This window comes from Ambystoma mexicanum, chromosome 1p, assembly GCF_040938575.1.
Source record: "Ambystoma mexicanum isolate Mex_15411 chromosome 1p, UKY_AmexF1_1, whole genome shotgun sequence".
Taxonomy (NCBI): Eukaryota; Metazoa; Chordata; class Amphibia; order Caudata; family Ambystomatidae; genus Ambystoma; species Ambystoma mexicanum.
Window position 1 is genome coordinate 740,339,193 of NC_090921.1, and position 21,609 is coordinate 740,360,801.

Sequence of the window (21,609 nt, forward strand, 5' to 3'; positions counted from 1 at the left end):
TGACAAACAGGTAAAATCCCTTACCTCCTCCACGGCTTACACCTGCACGTTACTCAGAGTTGGTAAGCCTTTCCTATCTAATGATAGTTGTTTGATTCTAGCCAGAGCCTTAATACTCTCTAGAATTGATTACTGTAATGCCCTATATACAGTGGAGCTAACAAATCCACTATTCAAAAGCTCCAAATATTACAGAATAATGCCCTCAGAGCAGCCCTAGGCCTAAACAAAAAAAAACATATCTCCTCCCTTAGCCGCCACCATAATTGGTTATCCACGTCTAATAAAATACAATTAAAAACGCTCTCTTTGACTCATAAAGCCCTTAACAACGCAGCCCCCAGCTATCTTACAGACAAACTCCAGAGAAGAGCTTCCCTTAGACCCACGAGAAGTGGGAATGGTAACTGTCTCACCATACCGAAATATAAGCTTCCCACTTCAGTGGTAATAGCTTCCCTGTAAAGGCAGCTAAATCCTGGAACTCACTGCCACCAGATCTGAGAGTTGACCAACCTTACCTACACTTTAGAAGAAATTTAATAAAACACATCATCGCCACTGACCCCTAGTCCCCCATCTGGCTGTGCCTGCTACTGAAGTGACCCACCCACCTTGCATTAATAGTTTAATGGTGTGTTAACATTTGATGACCATGTGCAACTTATTACAAGCCTGAGTGATACATGGGGGGCTTCACTCCTGCAACCTAAATTTCTTGTATATTGCTCACTATTTATTTCTGTAATACATAGGCCATCTGTAGTTCTGGCTCTTATCTGGTATACCGTGCATTGCGCACATTCTGTACATATTTTTGTGTATATTTTGCATACTTTGTAAGCAGGTAAATATTCTAGACATTGCAGATAAGGCCAACCCTAGCTTTGGCTATTATCTTGTACACTGTGTATTGTGCATATCCTGTATATATATCTGTGTATACTTTGTAAGCTTCGTATCTTCATACTGCGGCGCCCTTCTACTTACGAGTCTGGTGCGCTTAACAAATTAATAACCAAATAAACAAACAAACAAACAAATGTTTGAAACTAATGATGAGAATACACATTTGGGTGACATCTACCGGAAAAGGCCAGCAGTGCCACTCATCATTTTTCATTTATTTTAGTTTTGGGAAGTCAGGTTGAGGAGCCCTGCCTCGAGGGAAATGTTTTAGACCCTGCCTGGTTAAGGTGCTGGCTAGCCTTGGTCCATTTTAAGCCCTGAAGTTATGCACTGGTGTTAGGTTCTCCTGCCATCAGGCAAAGACATCTGATGGAAGGTGATGATGTACATGGTACCAGCTTTGTGAAGACAGCTTTGAATAATAGATAGATGGATTCATGCTGGTCACGGTGCATGCAGAACACTCAAGTCTTCAGATTCCAGCGGTGATATATATATATATATATATATATATCTTTTAAACTCACATCACTTTGTATTCTGGTACTTCTAGGCCTACATTTACAATGGGAAAACCATAACTTTGAGTGTAAATTAAAACAAACAGATATGAACTATGGGCACTTGTGTTCCTTTTAGTTAGTGACCCGCTTTGAATGGGTGACGTCATTGTGATGGACAATGGCATGCTGCCCCTCTCAGGATGTGCCCCCTCAGCACTTACCATGATGCCACTTGTGATCTTTGCCTCAGCGATGTTGTAAGTACTTAAAAACCAAAGCACCAGGTACCAAGATATCGTTTTTAAGGCACCACACAAGACAATATTTAAACAGAAGCACATATTCAAGGAGGCACAAATCATTAATGTGCACATTCAATGTTTTTATTGCAATGTCTATAAATGTTTCACTCTCTATACAACCAAAATTAAAACACACATGGGCCATATTTTCAAGAAAGTGCTAATTGCACAGAGGGGGATGTCTGTCTGTGCAAATTGGTCTCCCTTGTGCAATTTACGTCCATCAATGTTTGAACAGGCACAATAACCTTTAAACCTTCTTTACTATAAGGCCTCCCCCATAGGAATCCATTCATTTTACACCAGCATGTAGCATATTTGCAAATGGAGCATAAAGGACTGGCGGGCATGAGAATCCTGTTCCATGCACCAGCTCCACTTGCATACATATAACACATTGTTAGAGCACGCACAGCTTATTAGCACAGAGACATAATTGTTAGTCACCTGGGACCAGCCTCGCTCCCATTAGTATAGGTCTGCCTCCCGTTGCCCCACTCTGGACCAACCGCCCCCTCATCACCGTAGGCCTCTGCCCACTACAACCAGATGTCTGAAGTGCAGTCCCCTCCTGCTAAGCGGATTTCATGGGCGAGGGCAGGCCCATTTGGCTCCTTCCCAAAATCAATAAGAAAATCCTTGTTGATAGTCAGGCCTCCCTTCTCAGTGTCCACATCTATCTGAATCAACGCTGCACCTTCCCTGAAAATTAAAAGAGCAAAGAATAATTGAAATATGATTAATCTTATTGCATTAGCTTATGTTGCTCCAATAAGGCTTCCCAAATAACATACAAATACTATTTTACATAGAATACATGTTTTTCTTTTGGTTTAATACATTGTTATTAACATTTAATTCATCATAAAAATAAAAAAAATAATGGTGACTCAAACTACATTGACTTTACTATACCATCTCTACATAACGTAACACAATGCAATTGGACAATAACTACAATGTTCATTAAATGGTAACTTAAAGTAACATTGGTTCTAATAAACTAATACATTACAGTTTTCTTCTATCAAATGTTTTAGAAATATTCAATCAGGCAAATGGCCATATGATAGCTATTGCAATTCCATTAAAGTTCTGTAAAAATGAATGCATAATAAGGATGTGTAATGTATCTAACATCTAACAGTAATGGAATTCTGAACTCTGCTCCTGTGAACAGATGTTCAGGAGGCCACTCTTGTTTAATGAAACAGGGAACACTTCTGCAAAGTTATACAGGACAATTCATGGTAGCTTGGAGGGCAGTCAAGGCTGTCTCAAGAGTAGTGGGGGTGATCTGAGGTCTTGGATGAGCACACCCAGTAGGACACAAGAATAACTCTTAGACAGTAGTATATCAAAAATATACAATTGATTAGGCTGGTAAACACAGGTAAATAATGCAGGACACAGTAATAGTACTACTTAAAGGCACACTAGATGCAATATATGTACAGTCACTTTTCGGTCAATGCAGTTAAGTGCAGATTCCCGCCAAATCCTATAGGGAGGGAAAGCACACAAACTTTAACACAATGACCAACTCCAGAAATGGGTATCCCTAACTTAAAAAGTCCCGCCCTACGAAGATTGCTCATTGTTATGTTTGTGCATAAAAGCGCTCGTTGATGCGTAAAGCTAACAATGGACAAAATTCAATGGTAAGGAAAAATTAGAAGAGGACACTCAAGTGTGAGGAATTCGGTTCCAAGAGTCAGAGGTGGGTCTGCTACAAAGAACAAAGCTGTCCCCAACTTTCGGAAGATTATAGGAAGCAAGAGCCACCCAAGCCAAAACAAGGACCACATGGGTTCCTTTGTGTGTAAAAAGAGATGGATGAACTAGGGGCCACCGGTAAATGGTATGATTACTCACCACCCTTAGCTCACTCCGGGTTCAAACTTGGCAGGTTTGAAGAAGGTTGCCAGGACTACGAAATCCCCACCTTGGTTACGCTTCAAAGTGCACAGACGCTGCGGGTGCAGATGCAGGTCCGATTTACATCAGGAGCTGTATCTCTCCTCTCAAATGCAGGACAAAGAAAACACTGATGCAGATGGTCTCAGGACACTTGAAGAAAGGCGGTGAAAGTCGCCAGCAGCGACTGCCACTGTCACACAGTGACACTGGAGCACCCAAGTCTCACGGACCGACGCAACCTCCTTTCTCGTGGCTCAAAACAGTAGGGATTACAAGATTTGGCAAGGAGGTGCCTTACGGTGTGAACTAGGGTTCTCCCAAAGCTCATGCCGAAAATCAATGTAGCAAGTCTCCAGCATGGGTGCCAAGGGACAAGCTGGTTAGTCCACAGGAGGGCCCATGGACACTTCCGATAAGGCTCGTTTGCAGGGCACCAAGGAGATGTTGAGAGTGATTGGTCCCACCACTGAAAAGGGTTGAAGCACTGTTGCAGGTCTTTGGAGATCGAGCGCAAAGCAGGGCTCTACCGGGACAACAGCGGGCACAGGGTGCCAAACCTTCTCTGAGTGGTTTCAGTCAGTCCTTGGATCTGATTTCTCAGGATTCTTGGCTCTGTTTAGAGGTCAATTCGGACCTCAGGGCGATCTGCGAGTCTGCACTCAGAGCCCCTCCTCATATTCCAAAGTCCAGTGAGTGCTCGCACCCCAGCTGGCCAATGAGGAAATCTGCCCTACTCATGAATGCTAGCGGTCTTCCAATCAGGGACCACCTCAGCTCTCATGTTCTTGTGCACACCAGACATCCTGCCATCAGGAGTGTGAATTGGGACCAGACAGTCCAAGCCCAATTCCTGGGTACCTACACATGTGACATGCATTAGCCCACCAAAAGTGCAGACTTTCGAGGGTGAATGCATGCCCAAATAAAGACTCCCCGGGTCACAAAGAGCAAGGGGAAGGCCAAAAGGACAAAATGGCCAAAGGAGAAGACAAAAGATGTTGTGGCATGGCCATGATGGACACTAGCCACAATCATGAGCCAAACGCAGTAACCGTGGTATGGCTTGGTAAAAGCTAATAAAAATACACAAAATGCTTCTGCTGCCACCAGTCTAATCCTAGGCACATTGTCCAGTTACCGAAAAATCCATAAGGGGTGTCTATGGACTGAAAACGCAAGGACCCCAGTGCACAGTACAGTAATGTACTTTGCGCACTGAAATACAGTCATAAGACTGTCAGAAGGACAAGTTAATTTCCCCAGAACGATGAGCAAAAGCCCGGTGGAGTGCAGCTGAAGGCTGTGCTTCACAGGCAGAAAGTCAGGACAAGAGGATGAAACAAAAGCAAAAAGTTGGGGACTCCACAAAAATAAAGGTCAAATAGCAGTAAGAGAAATTGTACCGGACATAAACCTAAATGAATCATAAATTATCAGAAATAAAATAAACACCAATTTCTTTTTTTAAAAAATGCTATTCAGAGGTTGGGTAAGGCATCAATCAAAACTTTAAATACCGATCATTGGGGCTCATTACGAGTTCACCCGTATAAGGTAAAAGAGGTGGCAATTCAGCTTACCTTTCTGGTGAATTCAGAGTTCGCGGCAATACCAGTATTTGCAGCACAGGTATTTGCAGCTCTGGAAATACTGGTGGCGATAATACTGGCAGCAGAATATCCGATGGCTAAACAACCAGTGCTGTTATTACCCGCACAACGGTATTACCGGCCGATTATAAGTTTGGAAACGGTGGTAACACCGCCATTCTTTGCTGTTAATACCGGCAAAAGCAAGGCAGAGATACCTACAACTGAAAAAAGGTATTAAATGAATACAGGTGATGAAAATGAGGCCACTGGTGCACCCAATGCATACAGGAAGGGAATAAAAGGCAACACCTTCCCCAAACACACTTTCCTACACCACAATGCGGCCACTGGTCTCTGTCAGCATTGACATGCAGCTGCTCCAACCCAACATAGAGCTGCAGGGGCTGGAAGACCACCACAGGGAAGACGAGGGAGAGGAGGATGATGACGGAGAGGAGGAGATGCCATGCAAGGAGTGCACCGATACCCTGTGCAAGGGCCTCACCATGAACCCTGACTGACAGCCAGATCCTCACCCTGTATCGTCCTTAACAGGGAGACGATTGCACATCTGCTGAATCAGATCCAGGACGAAATAGGGAAAAAAATTGGCATCAGGGCTTCCATACCACTGCTAGTAAAGCTGATGTTGGCCCTGCAGTTCCTTGCCACAGGCAGGTTCCAGCACAGTGTGAGCCAACTGCATGGCATCTTGCAGCCGGCTTTTGCCAAAGTACTGTGTCAGGTGCTGGACGCACTCATGCGCCATGTGAGACGGCACATTTCACTTCCCACTATCCCGGCACGGGTGAATACCATAAAGGTAAGATATTACGCCATGGCACACATGTCCAATGTGGTAACATCCTTGGACTGCACCCATATAGAGTTGGTGGCACCACAGGCATCGGAGGAGGTCTACAGGAAGCGGAAGCAGTTTTATTCACTCAATGTCCATGTCACCTGTGATGCCGACCTCACCATCACCCACTGCAGTGCCCGCTTCCCAGGATTAACCCATGATGCCATGGCCCTGCGGAACAGTACCCTTCTGGCATACATAGAGGGGCAAAGAGTACTTGGATATTGGGAGAGTACATGTTCCATCACACTAATCATGCTGTACAAGTGACATGCAATGGGGGGGGACCCCGCACAGCGACTGCATGCCCCGACAAGGCCCTGTAAATGCAGGACCCACCTGCACACCCCACATGTGACAGGCTGCAACCCACAGGTGTAGGTCATGACTCCTGATGCAGAAGAAGATCGCCAAGCCATGCTTACCCAAAAGGCCAGCCACACACACTGGACTACTGGTACCAGAATGCAACATCACACATCCTGCAAAATACATGGGATGCAAACATCGGGACTGGCCCATCTAAGGGTGTCCAAAGTATGTCCAGGGGTGCCCCAAGATCCAGGGAAAAAGGGCAAAGATGACAGTAGGCAACCTAACCTTTGACCAAAGTTATTGTACATTCAAAGTAAAACCACAGTACAATAATACACAGGGAGATTAGTTGCTCCAACGACACTCTGAGGTTTTGAATGGCCTGCCCACCCCAGACACCTTTGGTGCAAGCAGAGGAGGTGGGTAACGACAAGGTGTAGGGCCCACAAACACCAATGGAGCTCCTCGGGTGTCCATTATGTCAAGGTCTGAAGAACACTGCCATACATGGAATGACATTCTGCTAAACTTTAACTGAGGGAGATGACCTGGCATTTGACATGGCATGTACTCAGGTCACAATGTATATGAATCCATCATGGAATCCACACAGACAACCTGCATATGTAGCCCATACTCCCATCAGGAACCATGCATGGAGCAATGCTCACGCCAAACCACCCACCATGGCATGCTGCCCTGTCAATGGTAGAGCATGACTGTTGGCTGTGAGCTGTGTGCAAGATGTATCATGATAGACTGAACACCCCCCCCTGTAATTGACTCCACATGCAAGGACAGGAATGTGCAAAAGTGGTGTGCGATGACATATGGGACATGTGTGCACAGACTGTCTATCAAGATGCTGCTGTACATCCACAGATCATCATAATTTACACCTATTGTCTTTTCCTCTGGCAGGTGACTCTGAATACCTAAAGCTTCTGTGGCTAATGACCCCTCTGAGGAATCCCCAGATGCAACAGGAGGTAGCATACAACCAGGTCCAGACTAGGGTGTCTGTTGAGCACACCTTTGGCCTGTGGAAGGCTCGCTTCCAATGTTTACACCAGTCTGTGGGTGCGGTAATGTATAGGCTCGACAAGGTGGGACAGATTGTGCTTGCATGTGTAATGTTGCATAACATCTGCATTCGGTGGAACATTCCCATGCCCCTGGATTTGGACATTCCACCCCCTATTTTTCTCTCACATTAAACACTTGTACACAATAAGGAATGTCCTGTCGTTGCTTCTAGTGAAATTGATTTTTATGTAGCAATGTGAAATGTGTAACAACCTTCACCATAACGGCATTCCCCCTCCCTAAACACCCACCTTCAAAACATCCTTCCCAAAAGTCCACCTTCAAAACACCCTACTCAAAAACCCACCCTCTTTACACCCCAGCAGTGTACAACACCCACGTTCTGTGCCTCTTGGGCATGGGGCTCTTCACTGGCTCCTTGCCAGTGAGGAGGCACTGTGAGTGGCGCCTTGAGGTACCGGTTAGGGAGCCCTCTGTGGGTGCCACAGAGGTGGAGGCCTCTTACCCCTGGGCCCACATGAACTGCAGGGTAAGCTGCATGCATCGGTGCATGGTCTCGGTGGAGGCAGAGGTAGTCTTTGTGTGCACCTACAACCTCTGTCCCATTGTAGTCATGGCAGCGGTGGCATGGCCGAGTGACGGGGCCATCCTGTGGCTGCAACCATGCATGCACTCATGCATGGCCTGCATCTCCTGCAGCTGCTGGCCTACCATATCCTCGATGGAGGCCTGCCCCTCCTCAATCGCATGCAGGCGTGCACTCATGGCCGACACATTGGGCACCAGCCGAGGTGGTGGGCTGTGCAGGGAGGCAGGGCTGATGCGCCTCTCTTCCCATGCTCCACTTCATCCCCTCGTCCATATCGGCCCTGCCACAATGGGCCAGTGGCTGCACTGCCCATGATGGTGAGGAGGGCATGCCCGAAACCTGGCCTCTTCTGGATATAGGAGGAATGGCAGCACTGTGTCCCATGAGAGGTACTGGCTGTGGCATAGCAGCTTTAGCGACTGCTGTTTCACCTGCCTGGCCAATGGAGGGGCCACTTAGCGCTGCCATGGGGATTGTGCCATCCTCAGGACTTGTTGGTGTGTCCACAGCCGTGGTAGGGTGAGGTGGTGGTGGAGGTGGTGGGCCGGCAGCCCTGCCCTGCTGTCTGCTCCTGCTGGCAAGGGGTCTGGCCTGTGCAGAGGTGGGGACAGATGTGCCTGAAGTGGACGGACCGGCCTCGTCACTGTCCGTGGACTGTGTTCCTTTTGGGAATAGAATGACATGCTGTTAGTCATCTAGTAGACATTTTTGCAGGATTGCATTACATGCATGTGACATTGTGTGTGTCCCAGAGATGCACATTTCCTGTGGGCGGCTTGGTTGGTATCGCTCCAATAAGTGCTGATACTTCTAGGTGGTGGTAGTGCCTGCCGAGGGTGTACATGATGCATGCATGTGCACATTGCCTCTTGGCCTGCCAAGGTGGCTTGTTGTTGTGGGAGCGGTGGGGCTTCACTTTCTGACATGGACTATCTTGGCACATGAAAGGAAGCGCCCCCAATTCAGCACGATCCTCCCCGCAATGAGAGACAATAAGGGACTCTCCCGTAGTGGGAATAAGACCAGGACAGAGTGCGGGTGAGCGTAAGTGGGAGTTTATCCAAGGATAAGGCATGCAAAGAACTCTGCAACCTACGAGAGCGCTCTGCCTGACAATAGCAAAGACAGGCGTATTTCTAATACAAAAAACGTCATCAACACCTAAACACTATAGGGGGCACAAGTCAATTGGGATTGGGTGGTGTCGACTAACTATAGGTGTTGCTGCCGCGGGGTTGGTCTTGGCGGGACGACGTCACTGGTCAGCCTCGTGGGTTGGGTTGGGCCTGGCAGGCCGGCTTGAGGTCATCCGTACGGTGTTGATGTGCTGGGGCAGCCTGTGACAATGACGAATACCTTTCCTGTCTCATTTGCCCTAGGCCATGCACACTACAGTTATTCAGAAAATGACATTTACGTTCATTAATAAATCGCTTCACCAGCTTATCTTATAAAATAAACACAACACATGAGGAATGCACCTCGTGAGAGGTCTGGTGGTTGTCGGTTGGGGTGAGATTTACCTGTGTCCTATTGACCGGTATTTTAGGTCACGGGACGGGGCTCTGGGACCTAGGCCGAGTGATACATGTCTGTCTGCTGCGTTAGGAGTTATTATATAGATGGGTCTCTGTGTCTTGTCCCAATGATGGGGGTCGTCCTTACACGGGGTCAGGATTCTTGGGGGGTTCGTGGGATTTATGAGGGGTGCTGGTAGATCAGTGGGTTCATCGGTGGGTTTATTACCGTGCTGTAAATAACACAGGTGGCGGGCTGTGGCCTTGGTTGCGGCGCCGGGGCCTCTGACTCTCTGAAGTAACGCCAGCTTGGTTGGGGGAGGTGAGGGAGCGCGGCACAAGTCTTAGCTTTTTTATCTGGCAGGCTTGGTGGGGTGGGAGAGGGAATGACCTTGCATATACTCACAAAGGTATTTTCCTCGTGCGTTGCTGATCAGTGAAGGCAGGAGTTTTGTACTGTTCTGCCTTATTTTAACGTTATTCAGACACATATATATAGATACACATTTCAATTTCGTTACACATTTCTTTAATATAGTCGGTTCCAGTACCTTTTCATTACCTAACATTATGTTCACTACATTGTGTGCGTATTGTATGTACATTAGACGTTATACGAGGGATATCTAGGTTATGGCCTACAGAGATTGATGCTCGCCGCTTTGGGTGATTCAAAACATATATGAGTTCAAGTTTCTACATACTATTGAAAAACACTTTTACAAATAGAGGTTACACGTTTGGTCAACATCTTTCTCCGTGGTTATAGCAGCATTAGTCCAGACCTGGAGGGATATCATATAACGTTACATTTTTATGGTTCATTCACATTTTAAACAGAGGTAGTTCCTTAATACCAATACTTGAATTATTTTCTACCTTCTTCAGATAGTGATGCTTCAGCTTTTTTTTTTTTTCCGTTGCCCCGGCCTTGCGGTCCGGGTCATACGGGGTGCAATATCACATTGTTACTAATATAATGTTGCCGGGTTGGCATCTCGGGTTTAGCTCATCTCCGACTTTCTCATGGGAACGCGCTCGCAGCGGATCTGCCAGGGCTGCTGAGGCGGCAGAGATGCATGAAAGGCCCTCCAAAGGTGGGGGCCTCGTTACAGTGTGCTGAACTCACACCATGTTTGCTGTGCAAGATGGCGTCTAGGCCTGACTTAATTTTTCGGTAAATGCAAAGACAGGGTGCGTGTGGGCAATGTCGTCGGCGGGTGAACCCTCCTCCACCTGGGCCCGGGTGGCATGAGGGTGCGCCCATCGATCCATGGTCCTCACCTGGGGAGGGAGCTGTAGGTGAGGAGGGCCTCGTGGCCATCCCTCCCCTACATTTCCCCCCTTTCGTTACTTAAAGTAACGAATTTCTTTAGCTCTTCTAATCTTCTACATTCTTGTTCCTCTAACACTGCACCATCCCATGCAGGGGTTCCTTTTATAGGCATCCATGCTCTGCACACCCCCCTTAAGCTCTCACCTCTCCTAGCATACTCGTCTGGTGTACATGTCAAATATATACAGTCGCCAGTTTCTTCCAGATCTACCCAGACCTCCTCATACCATTCCAGTTCTACGTCTCGTGGTTCTTTAATCGTGGTGTGCCATAGCTTATCTACTATGTACTTGTCACGGCACATAGGCACTAACTGGTACCTGGGGGTGTTGTCTGTTCCTGTCTGCACATGTACTTCTTGTGTTGCTTTAATTGTACCACCGGAGTTGCCCATTGTCACCATCATCATTGCACCGTTAGGAACTGCATTAGCACAACATCGGAGGCCCACCTGGCACAGGCAGAACATCACAAGGACGACCACCACTATTGGTATCAGGAACTTCATTGTCACTCCAAGCCATGAGGGAACCCAAGAGAAGATATTGTCGAACCACGAGCTATCCTCAGCTCCCCCTTCCATTTTCATCTTCTCGCCCAGGTTATGTACTGCTTCAATAACGTGGGACAGGGACCCATTTTCTGCGTCTTCGGAAGGTACGAACGTGCAGCACGCACTTCCTATTTTTCGGCAAACACCTCCATCGATTGCTGTTAACAGGTCTAGAACATACCTGTTCTGCATGGTCATTAATCGCAGAGCTCGTAGTTCCACCTTTATTATGTTAAACCCTTCTTCAGTGTCATTGGCCAACTGGATCAGTTCCCACCGTGTGATCTGGAGCCATTTTGCATTTGCTCTTGCTTGGACACTTGATACTAGCGAAGCAAAGAATGTTTCCACGGAGCTGAACAGGCGATACTTGTCTGGGATCTGTGCCAGTAAATCAGATGATGCTTGTGATATGTAGTTCGAGGCTCGCTTGTTCCTTGAGAGCTCTTCTCCTTTCCCTCCGGAGGACAGGACATAAAGGTGCGCTTGTGTAGTTGGAGACGCTGCATTCTGGTTCAAGCCTCCGTTCACCATGTTACTTCTGTCAATATGGCTTTCGGGAATCACCATTAGTGTTGAATGCAAAGTGGCCATTGAGCAGCTACCACTCCATGATTGGGGAAGGTGCAGGTACGCCTTGTTTCCGCATACCCAGTAGGTGTCCATTAGTGCTGCTGTTCCCTTTTTCATATCTGGGATGGTGAGAGTTTTGTTACAGTTCTTATTCGTTCCCATTGCCATTTTTCCTTCTCCCTTGAAACATAGTTCGTTTTGTATTTCACTTTGTAGCTTGAAGGGTTTCTCCATCGCTGTTACCCATGTTAGTTTAGGGATGTGTTCCTTCCATATTGGCAAGCACGTTCTTTCCATCCACCGCAACTTGTCCGGTTGGACACCTTTCAATGCTTCTGCCTTGCACAGCACTTCTTCATCTTTCCATTTGTTTTCGGAAAATAGTGTCCCTTGTATTGCAAAGAAAGGTTCTTTAAGACAGATCACTCCAGACGCTTGCGAATAGCACGTTTTGTTGCTCTGTAACATTCTGAAAGAGACATCGTGTGCTTGGAAAGTGTTCTTTATTTTACACAGCGTGAGATGAAGGAGACACTGGGCATCCACAATGGGCAATTCTCGTGGCAACAATACTTTAGGTGTGCCTGATGCATGGGGGATAAGTGAGCAGACATAACAGCTCTCATTGGTTGTTTGTCTGGCTGTTGTGCTCATATCTGCATACCATTTATTTGCTTGGTGAGGGTGTCGTGGGTCTTCCATTCTGTCTAACCCTAGGCCATAATACTCATCATACCCTTTTCCACCAGTCTCTCTTCTCCGCCTACTTTTCTCCCTTCTTCTGTACCTTCTCGTTATAGGAGGTGAAGAACCAGGCCCCCCTTCCTCCCTTCCACCCCCCTTTTCTAATTCTTCATATAGGGACTTGTGTTCTGTCATCATAATCACTTTTCCATCTTCTTTAATAAACAAGAGATCATTGTTTGAAATTGGGGCGGGAGGGATCGTGTGGTTGTTGTATGTTCCAGGTTGGGACATTGTGTCATTATTTACATTTTTGGTTCTTGAGTGTGAGAGGACAGCAGTGGGTGGTGTAGTATAGTATCCCCACACAAAGTGTGATCCATCCCAGATCAAGAAATCACCTTCTTTGATACCTACAGTCGGAATTGTTTTTGTTCCAGGAGCAAGGGTGGTGTTGTTCCCCCCTCCCCCCTCGTTCATCTCGGTAGAGATGAACGCTATAATCCAGTGTAACACCAGACAAAACATTGAGATGAAGAACACAATAGCACACATTGATAAACCACATTCAAATGAATATGTTAATCTAGCCACTAACATTTCTCTAAATCTAATATATCTATTAGTTGCAGGCTGCCCGTTCGATGCCATGGTAAATCCTGTTTGAGACACAAAAGTTTATTAAATACAAACATGTGAGCATTTCCATATTGCAACGTTTCAGTGATAAAATATAGGGTTGGGTTAGGAAGGGGGTTTGTTGACAGACAAGGTAGCTTTCAGTCATTATTATTCGTACCTCACTATATATATATAAATAATAAAAAAAAACATGACATTTTAAACACGACAATAATAAAAATATCTTAAAGAGCACACGAAGGGAAAAAAGTACCCCACGCAAAACGTTTAAAATTGTAAAAAAGAAAATTTACATATACATGTGTACATGTTTTAGTCCAGGACATTTGCTGCGCGCTAATTGTGTTCACTGTTCATCTCATGAAGCACACAAAATTCCACTCATTCATTCCGCACAACTTCATCGTCCGCTGTTGCCTGTGCCTCATCCTGCACCTCACTCTCCGCAGCGCTGTAAGCTTTACGTACATCTGTCAAATGCACCCAATATCGCAGGCCCTTAACCTTTACTGCTGTAGGCGTGCAAAACACTACCTCATAGGGGCCATGGAAACGTGGTGCGTTCCACCTCCGCACAAAACTTCTAACATATATAAGGTCACCAGGCATTAGCTGTAGTGGTTTTTCAGGCAACCTGGTTGGTTCAGTCGCGTTCCCCTCCTCTCTTGTCGAGGGTGGGGCTAGTTGCTTTGCAATTACGCGCGCTGCCCGTGTCAGTTTTCGCAGGTATTCTGTGAACTCCTCCCCCAATATAGATGCGCTTCTGTGTGCATCAGAACGCTCACGGAGAGGCGAATGCGCTGTGTGCATTCTTCTTCCCGTGACGATCTCGTGCGGGGACAAATGGTGATCCTTACTTGGCTGGTTTCGTAGTTCAAACAAGGCCAAAGGCAGGCAGTACATCCAAGTCTTTTTAAGGGAAAAACAAAGTTTTGATAATCTGCTTTTTAACAGGCCGTTTATCTTTTCTACGACACCATTACTTTGAGGATGATAAATCGAACATAATTTGTGCTTTATTCCCAATAATGTAGTCACTTCTTTAAACAGTTCATTAACAAAATGCGTCCCGTTATCTGAGCGAATAACGTCGCAAATTCCCCAGCGCGGAAACACTTCCCGCACTAGGAACTTCGCGGCGCCCTTCGCGTCAGGGCGGGCACAAGGGCCTGCCTCCACCCACCTTGAAAATGGACATACAACCACAATCATGTATCGAGCTCCGTTACACCTTTCTCCCATGTCTACATAATCAATGTGGAGTTCTCTGAATGGGCCACTTGGTTTTGGTATCGTACCCCTTAGTGTACGCAAGGTCATACCTGAGTTGTAAATTTGACATGTCGTGCATTCTAGGGCTAACCTCGTGACGTGTTCCTGGAGGCACGGTGCAAACCAATCTTCTTGTATCTCTGCCATTATGTGTTTCTTTGTGTTGTGTGCAGGAAAATGTAGTTGTTGAAATGCTATTTCTACCAGCGTAATTGGCATTACCACTTTTCCTGAACTCTCTTGTCGCCACAATAAATCAGTCGGTGATTTGCTGCATCCTCTCTTAGTCCACAGCAATTTTTCTTCTGCACTAGCTCCCTCTTGCAGCTCTATTATCTCCTGTGTGGACATCATGTTGTATCCTGTGGGGACCTCTTGGCTTGCTGTGTGGTGCAACATGTACTCTCCTACTTCACCTTTTTGTAGATATGAAGCTGCTTTGGCAGCGGCGTCTGCCGCCGCGTTCCCCAAAGATACAAAATCTGTATTTGTGGTATGGGCTTGACATTTTACGATGGCCACTGCCGTGGGGTCTTGCAGGGCCTCAATTAGTTCTTTCAATAATTCTGCATGCTGGACTGGCGTTCCGTCTGCTCGCCGAAACCCTCTCCGCCCCCACCGGGCCAACCCACCGTGAACTGTTGTTGTCATGTATGCTGAGTCTGTATATATGGTCACTGCGCACCCCTTGGCGGCATGCAATGCTTCTATTAGCGCTATTAGTTCTGCTGCTTGCGCTGAATAGTGTGATGGGAGGCGGTGTTGTACTAGTATCTCATATTCATCTTCCTCTAATCGTACCACTGCCATACCCACATGCTTTTCTCCTGTCTCCATGTCGATTGATGCTGACCCATCCACAAAATACACCTCACCCTCGGTCAGGGCATTTTCAAAAATTACTGGATCCTTACTTTCGTCACCTGTGTACGTGGCGCAGTTGTGATTTTGCATGTCCTCTACAGTGCATTCCTCTGTGATGAATGTGGCTGGGTTCACTGTTTTACATCTTACTATATGGATGTTAGCGCTGGACAGTATTATCTCATATGCTGTGGCGCGTTGTGTTGTCAATGTGCTCTTTGTTCGCTCTAATATTGCAAAAAGTGAGTGTTCCACAAACAGTGTCACCGGGCAGCCCATCACTATCGTGGCACTTTTTTCAATTGCGAACGCGGCTGCAGCTAGGGATTGCTCGCACGCGAAATGACCTTGCATTACTGCGTCTAGGGTGCCGCTATAGTAAGCGAGTGGTTTGTGCCCTAGAGATGTTTTCTGTGTCAATACTGCTGTCATCAGTGTTCCTTTGCAGTGTGAAAATAAGAAGAATTCGCGCCCATAATCTGGGTTTGCTAGTACTGGAGCGCTTGATATCAGCTCTTTTAGTGAGTTAAATGCTGTGTTCATCACCTCTGTCCATTCTATGTGTTTGTGTTCTTGTTGTGCTTCTTTCAGTGCCTGTAGCAGGGGCCTTGTGTACGCCGCATAGTCCAATATCCATGCTCGGCAATAGTTACACATACCCAGAAATTTCTGCATCTCTTTTACTGTTTTGGGCTCCCCAATTGTTCTAATCGCCTGTGCCCTGTCTGGTATAATTCGCTTTCCATCCTTTGATATCAACTGACCCAAATATAGGACCTCCGTCAGACAGTATTGTAACTTCCCCTTGTCCACCTTGTACCCCTTATTTGCCAATAATGTCAACAGTGTTATCGAGTCCTGTCTACACTCTTCCTCAGCCTGGGCACAAATCAATAAATCATCAACGTACTGGATCACTGTGCTTTCTACAGACAAATTCCCCAGATCTTCATGTAGTGCCCTGTTAAATATGCTTGGGCTCTCGCAATATCCTTGTGGTAATCTGCAGTGTTCGAACCTCCTTCCTCCCAATGTAAATGCTGTCAAGTACCTGCTCTCTTCTGCCAAGGGAATCGAAAAGAAGGCATTTTTTAAGTCAATTACTGTGAAGTGTGATGCTTTTTTTGGAATGTTGCACAGTATTGTCGCCGGGTTCGGGACTAAAGGGAACTCCTTCATTACCACATCGTTCAATGGGCGTAAATCTTGTATCATCCTCCATGAACCCCCCTTCGCTTTTTTGATTGGGTAAATGCATGTGTTGCATGGGGAGTTTGAGGGCACTATTATACCCTGTGCTAGCAGTGCTTCTATTGTCTCTCTAATCCCTTCTTCTGCTTCTCGCGACAGTGGATATTGTTTCACCCGGGGTAGTATTGCTCCCTGTTTTATTTTTATCACCACAGGCTGAACTTCATGTAGCAACCCTACATCGTGGGGGCCATTAGTCCATAAGTTAGCGGGTACTGAACTCATGTCTTCATCAAAAAATGTATGCGGTGCTCCTACTACCGCCATTAGTTCAACTTTAGTTTGTCTGGCTGTAACTACAATGTCGCAGGGCATTGCCAGTTCCATCACTACTTCACCATCTCCCTCAGTGTCAGAAAATAGCTCCTCGTCCGAGAGCTCTCTCAGCGGGATATTTGCATTTGTACACAATACTGTCCGCCACTCACACCCTTCCATGTCAATACCAATCACACATATTCTGTTTGCCGATACATGTATTGCATGCAAATCCAACGATAGTACTTCCCCAAGAGCACTGTCAGGGCTTGCTATGGGGCGAAAAAGGAATTCTGCTGGGATTCTCCACTCCACCCTTTTTAGTTCTGGTACTATGAGAGCCAATGTTCTCATACCTTCAACAAACATCTCCTCATTTCTTGGTACCCCTCTGATCTCTTTTACTATTGTGTGGCCGTGTATTACTGCTAATATACGGAGGGGGCATATACCTGGCGTTGAACATACGATGCCACTCCCTGTGAATGATATGGTCATGTTTAGTTTGCTCAAGAGGTCTCTCCCCAATAAGTTGATGGGAGAGTTTTCATAGTACAGTAAGGGTGCTTTCACTGTTTTACCCCCCACTGTCACATCCAATACCTCTGTGTAAGGAACTTCAATTACAGCCCCAGAGAACCCCTGCGTCTCTAATGTTCTATTAGATAACGGGAACCGGCCCTCTCTAATGCATGATTTCTCCGCTCCCGAATCCACCATGAAAATAAATTGCTTGTCTCCTATCTGCGCTCCTATCAATGGTTCCTCTGATGCATTGTGGGTCGTAGATAGTACTGGACACGCAAGTGCTCTCTGTGGGCTGTCCTATGCGGGGTGTCTCATTGCCCCCCCCTGATCGAAAATGTTCCCCGAAACCACTGACACTCCACTGTAAGGTGCGGGGGCTGGGGCCCCATTAGCTACTGTGGCGAAAGTGTTACCAGGCGTGTAGTGCACATTGTCATTATTCTGTGGGCTGGTTTGTGTTCGATATTGATGTCCGTGTAGTTGTGCGTTATTCCTTTGTACTGCATTGTCTGGTTGCTGGTATTGTCCCATGGGGAGGCCGTAGGGGCTTCCTGGATGGGGGTGTCCATACTGTTCTATCTCTTGGAAACCGTTGTTTTGTCTGCTCCTACATTCCCTTGAGTAATGCCCCCATCTCCCGCAATTCCAACAGCTCCCCTGTGGACCTCTGGGACCCTGCCACCCATTTCCTCCCATTCCTCCATACCCTTGTCCTCCTCTTCGACCCCTGTACCCACCTCTTCCTCCTCTTGGGGCCCACTCTTGCCACGTTGGACCTCCGTTCTGCTCCTGCTCTGTCCACTGTCGTTGCCCTTGTCCTGCCCAATTCGCTGCTATTCTTCCTTGTATTGCTATTTGCCCCTCCTCTCCTTCCTCTCCCTCCCGTATGAGTGGGAGTCCCGCTACCGCTGCTGCGACCTTCACCAATTTTGATTGCACCAACTTCGCCTCATCCGCCAACCTTTTCTGTGCTACTTCCCTCTCTCTTTCTTTGATCCGTTTACAATGGTGTACTATTATGCTTTGGATCTCCGGCCAGCCTTTCGCCTCAACACCTGCTATTTTATCTAGTGCCTTTTGCACTTCCTTTGGGAGCCCTCTCTTAATGATGAAGTAAAATAGAGACGTGGATTGGTGCCAGGGCGTACCCGTTTCCGCTCTCCACATCTCCTGCACCCGGAGAATGTAATCCATAGCGTCCTCCCCGTCATTCATGGTACATTGCATTACTGACTGCAAATCAGGGGTATCTGGGAAGGTTTCCCGCAGTGCGTCCCACACCCTTGCTCGCACGGTGTTAAAAGAAGCCCCATCATGGCGATCACACTCTAAAGTTACAGCTGGAAAACCCGCTTTAGCCCACACTCTGTCTGCCTGATCCCCTACTGCGGACACTAGTAGGCTTTTCACATCGCCTACCGCCAGCGGTATACCCGCGGTATGTTTCTCAAATGCATATATCCACTTGCTTGCCCCTCCTGACAGCTGTGGTAGTAATTTCATTAAGTTAGCCTTGTCCATCTGAGCCCACGGTATATAGTTCGGCCTCCCACCTCCCCTGTGGAGTAATGGGAGTTGTAATTTCCCTTTTGCCGTTGCAGCTTCCTTTTCCTTAGTCACTGCTGACTCTAATGACGCCATCTTCCCCACCCTATTTCTTAGTCGTCCTATCCATTCATCTTCTATAGTCCCCAGTGAACAGGCCCCATCTAGCTCCTCGCCTTCTCCTCCTACTGCCATGCTCAATCTATCACTCTCATCCCCCCCTCCTCTGACATCACATAACAAATCCTCTCTGATCCCTCTCTCTCGCGAGACATCACCAATGCTTCCTTCTGCTGTCCCTACTTCTATTATCCTGGTCGGTTCTTCCTCAATTCTGAACAGTATTTCCCCCTTTTTCCATCCTTCCTCAATTTGTCTGCTTTCGCTCGACGCTCTAGACGTGCGTCCAGATTGTGTGGGGGCGCATGCTGTGCGTTCACATATGTCTTTTATTCTTGAGAGCTCATCTCGTGCCACTGTAAGCCTCGACTCTAAGTCACTCGTTAACTTCTCTATGTCCACTCTCTGTGTGCCTCCCTGGGTGCGCTCTCTGGTGTTTTCGTATGGTGGGGGTGCAGTTGGTCTTTGTGGCGTGCTGGTTGAAGGGGGAGGCACATAAGTCGGGTCGCTATATCCTGCTGCAGGGGCTGGTTTAGGTAATATTGGGTACAACATAACCACTTCCGCAGGCTGTTCTGTACTTAACTGTTCCTTTTCCTCTCGCGGGATCATTAGTGGATTGTCTGTGGTGGAGGGTAAATCAATATTTGGAGCTGGAGCTTTGGGTGGGGGTACTTCCTCAAACAATCTCCAAAGATCTAATATCTCCTTCCTGTTCTGCCATTTTTTTCCCTTATACTTGAGGCGAATACATGTACATACCATATCAAGAACGCTTTTGTCAAAAGACCCTCCTTCTGGCCAAATCTGGGGCAACCCCTCCCCTTTCAATTCTGTTAACCATTGATCATGATATTTATTTATGCGTTCAGCATATCCCGGCAAGCTCTTGCAAATGTGTGACAAGGGAGTTTCAGCCCCCATCCTTTAAATCGCTAGCGCTACCACGTTCGCTTTCGTTGCTTTTTATCAGCTGTAAATATGCGTATGTATTCCTTTATGGCACAGACAAGAGCGGACCTCTTAAAATTATCACCCACCGTTATTCACTGCACAAATCTCTTCTCACTCACCATATCTCATCTCCTTCCCATTCCCAGGCACTCTTATGTGAGCTCACTTGTAATTGATCAAGTACTGGTTATGGCCACACTCTCTGACACCACCTCGCGGCCACCCGTTCGTCTCTCACACTCGTACGGTGCGCGCACCCTTCACAATGCTTTCCACTCACTCTTTTGTCTTTCTCCTCCCTTTCCTCCCTAGCCAGCTGTCCCTGTTTTCCTGCTACGGTTACCGTGTTCACGTCTGTACGTGCCACTGCTGAGTCCCCACCTTTTAAGATGTTCTAACTTCTTTATACCCTTCTCATTTTCGCCCCCTACCCCGTGGAAATGGAAAAAGAAGAAATAGAGAGAGAGAGCACAATCACTAAAAATATTTCCGGTGTCTCCTTTTGCTAGACACCAATAACTTATTTCTCACTTCTTCATATATTCCCAGTACTAGTCTAGATAGCACTATGCGGCGCCGCCTTCCACCCCCTCTCGGAGCTAGGTTTCCGTCACTTCTACCACGTCACTTATTTCTTACTCCTAATGGCCATATGCAAAAGAAAGAATAAAGAAAGTTTCAAGACCCGTCTGTAGTAGACCCCCGATATTCTTCTCCTCTACCTGTCCCCGTTCTTTTATTCCCAATTCCCTTTCTTTTTCCCCTTAACGATCACTCGCACTCGGTACTCACGTGCCCGTCTTGAACCGATACTCTCCGAAACTGGGTCCGTCCAGGCGGCTTCACCGGTAACTCAACGGTCAGCCCCTGGCTCCGGCGAGCGGCACTCAAAGGGGATTTTTTTCCAATCGGGATCCCGTACCCTTTCTCATTGAGTGCGCACTTCTTATTGTGCCGGTCGCCGTTGGCGGGCGGCCTCCCGGAGACGGCTCACCGTGCGTATCCCTTCTCGACCGGAGATTCTCGTGCCACAAGGGGGTCGTTTAAGAAGGAGTTAGGAAAAATAGTTTGGAGATATCACGCTATCGGGGTCACCACTGAAAGGAAGCGCCCCCAATTCAGCACGATCCTCCCCGCAATGAGAGACAATAAGGGACTCTCCCGTAGTGGGAATAAGACCAGGACAGAGTGCGGGTGAGCGTAAGTGGGAGTTTATCCAAGGATAAGGCATGCAAAGAACTCTGCAACCTACGAGAGCGCTCTGCCTGACAATAGCAAAGACAGGCGTATTTCTAATACAAAAAACGTCATCAACACCTAAACACTATAGGGGGCACAAGTCAATTGGGATTGGGTGGTGTCGACTAACTATAGGTGTTGCTGCCGCGGGGTTGGTCTTGGCGGGACGACGTCACTGGTCAGCCTCGTGGGTTGGGTTGGGCCTGGCAGGCCGGCTTGAGGTCATCCGTACGG

At 47.2% G+C, this 21,609-nt stretch overlaps 1 protein-coding gene across 1 annotated transcript in view; it reads right to left on the reverse strand.

Annotated features, from left to right (window-relative positions):
- Window positions 1-1,773: 1,773 nt before the first annotated feature.
- Window positions 1,774-21,609, reverse strand: part of LOC138563770 (methanethiol oxidase-like) — a 421,550-nt gene continuing 401,714 nt past the window's right edge. The window contains exon 11 of the mRNA XM_069642864.1: window positions 1,774-2,416. Coding sequence (XP_069498965.1) covers window positions 2,254-2,416 — 163 coding nt within the window. The 3' untranslated portion in view covers window positions 1,774-2,253. The remainder of the gene's footprint in view (window positions 2,417-21,609) is intronic.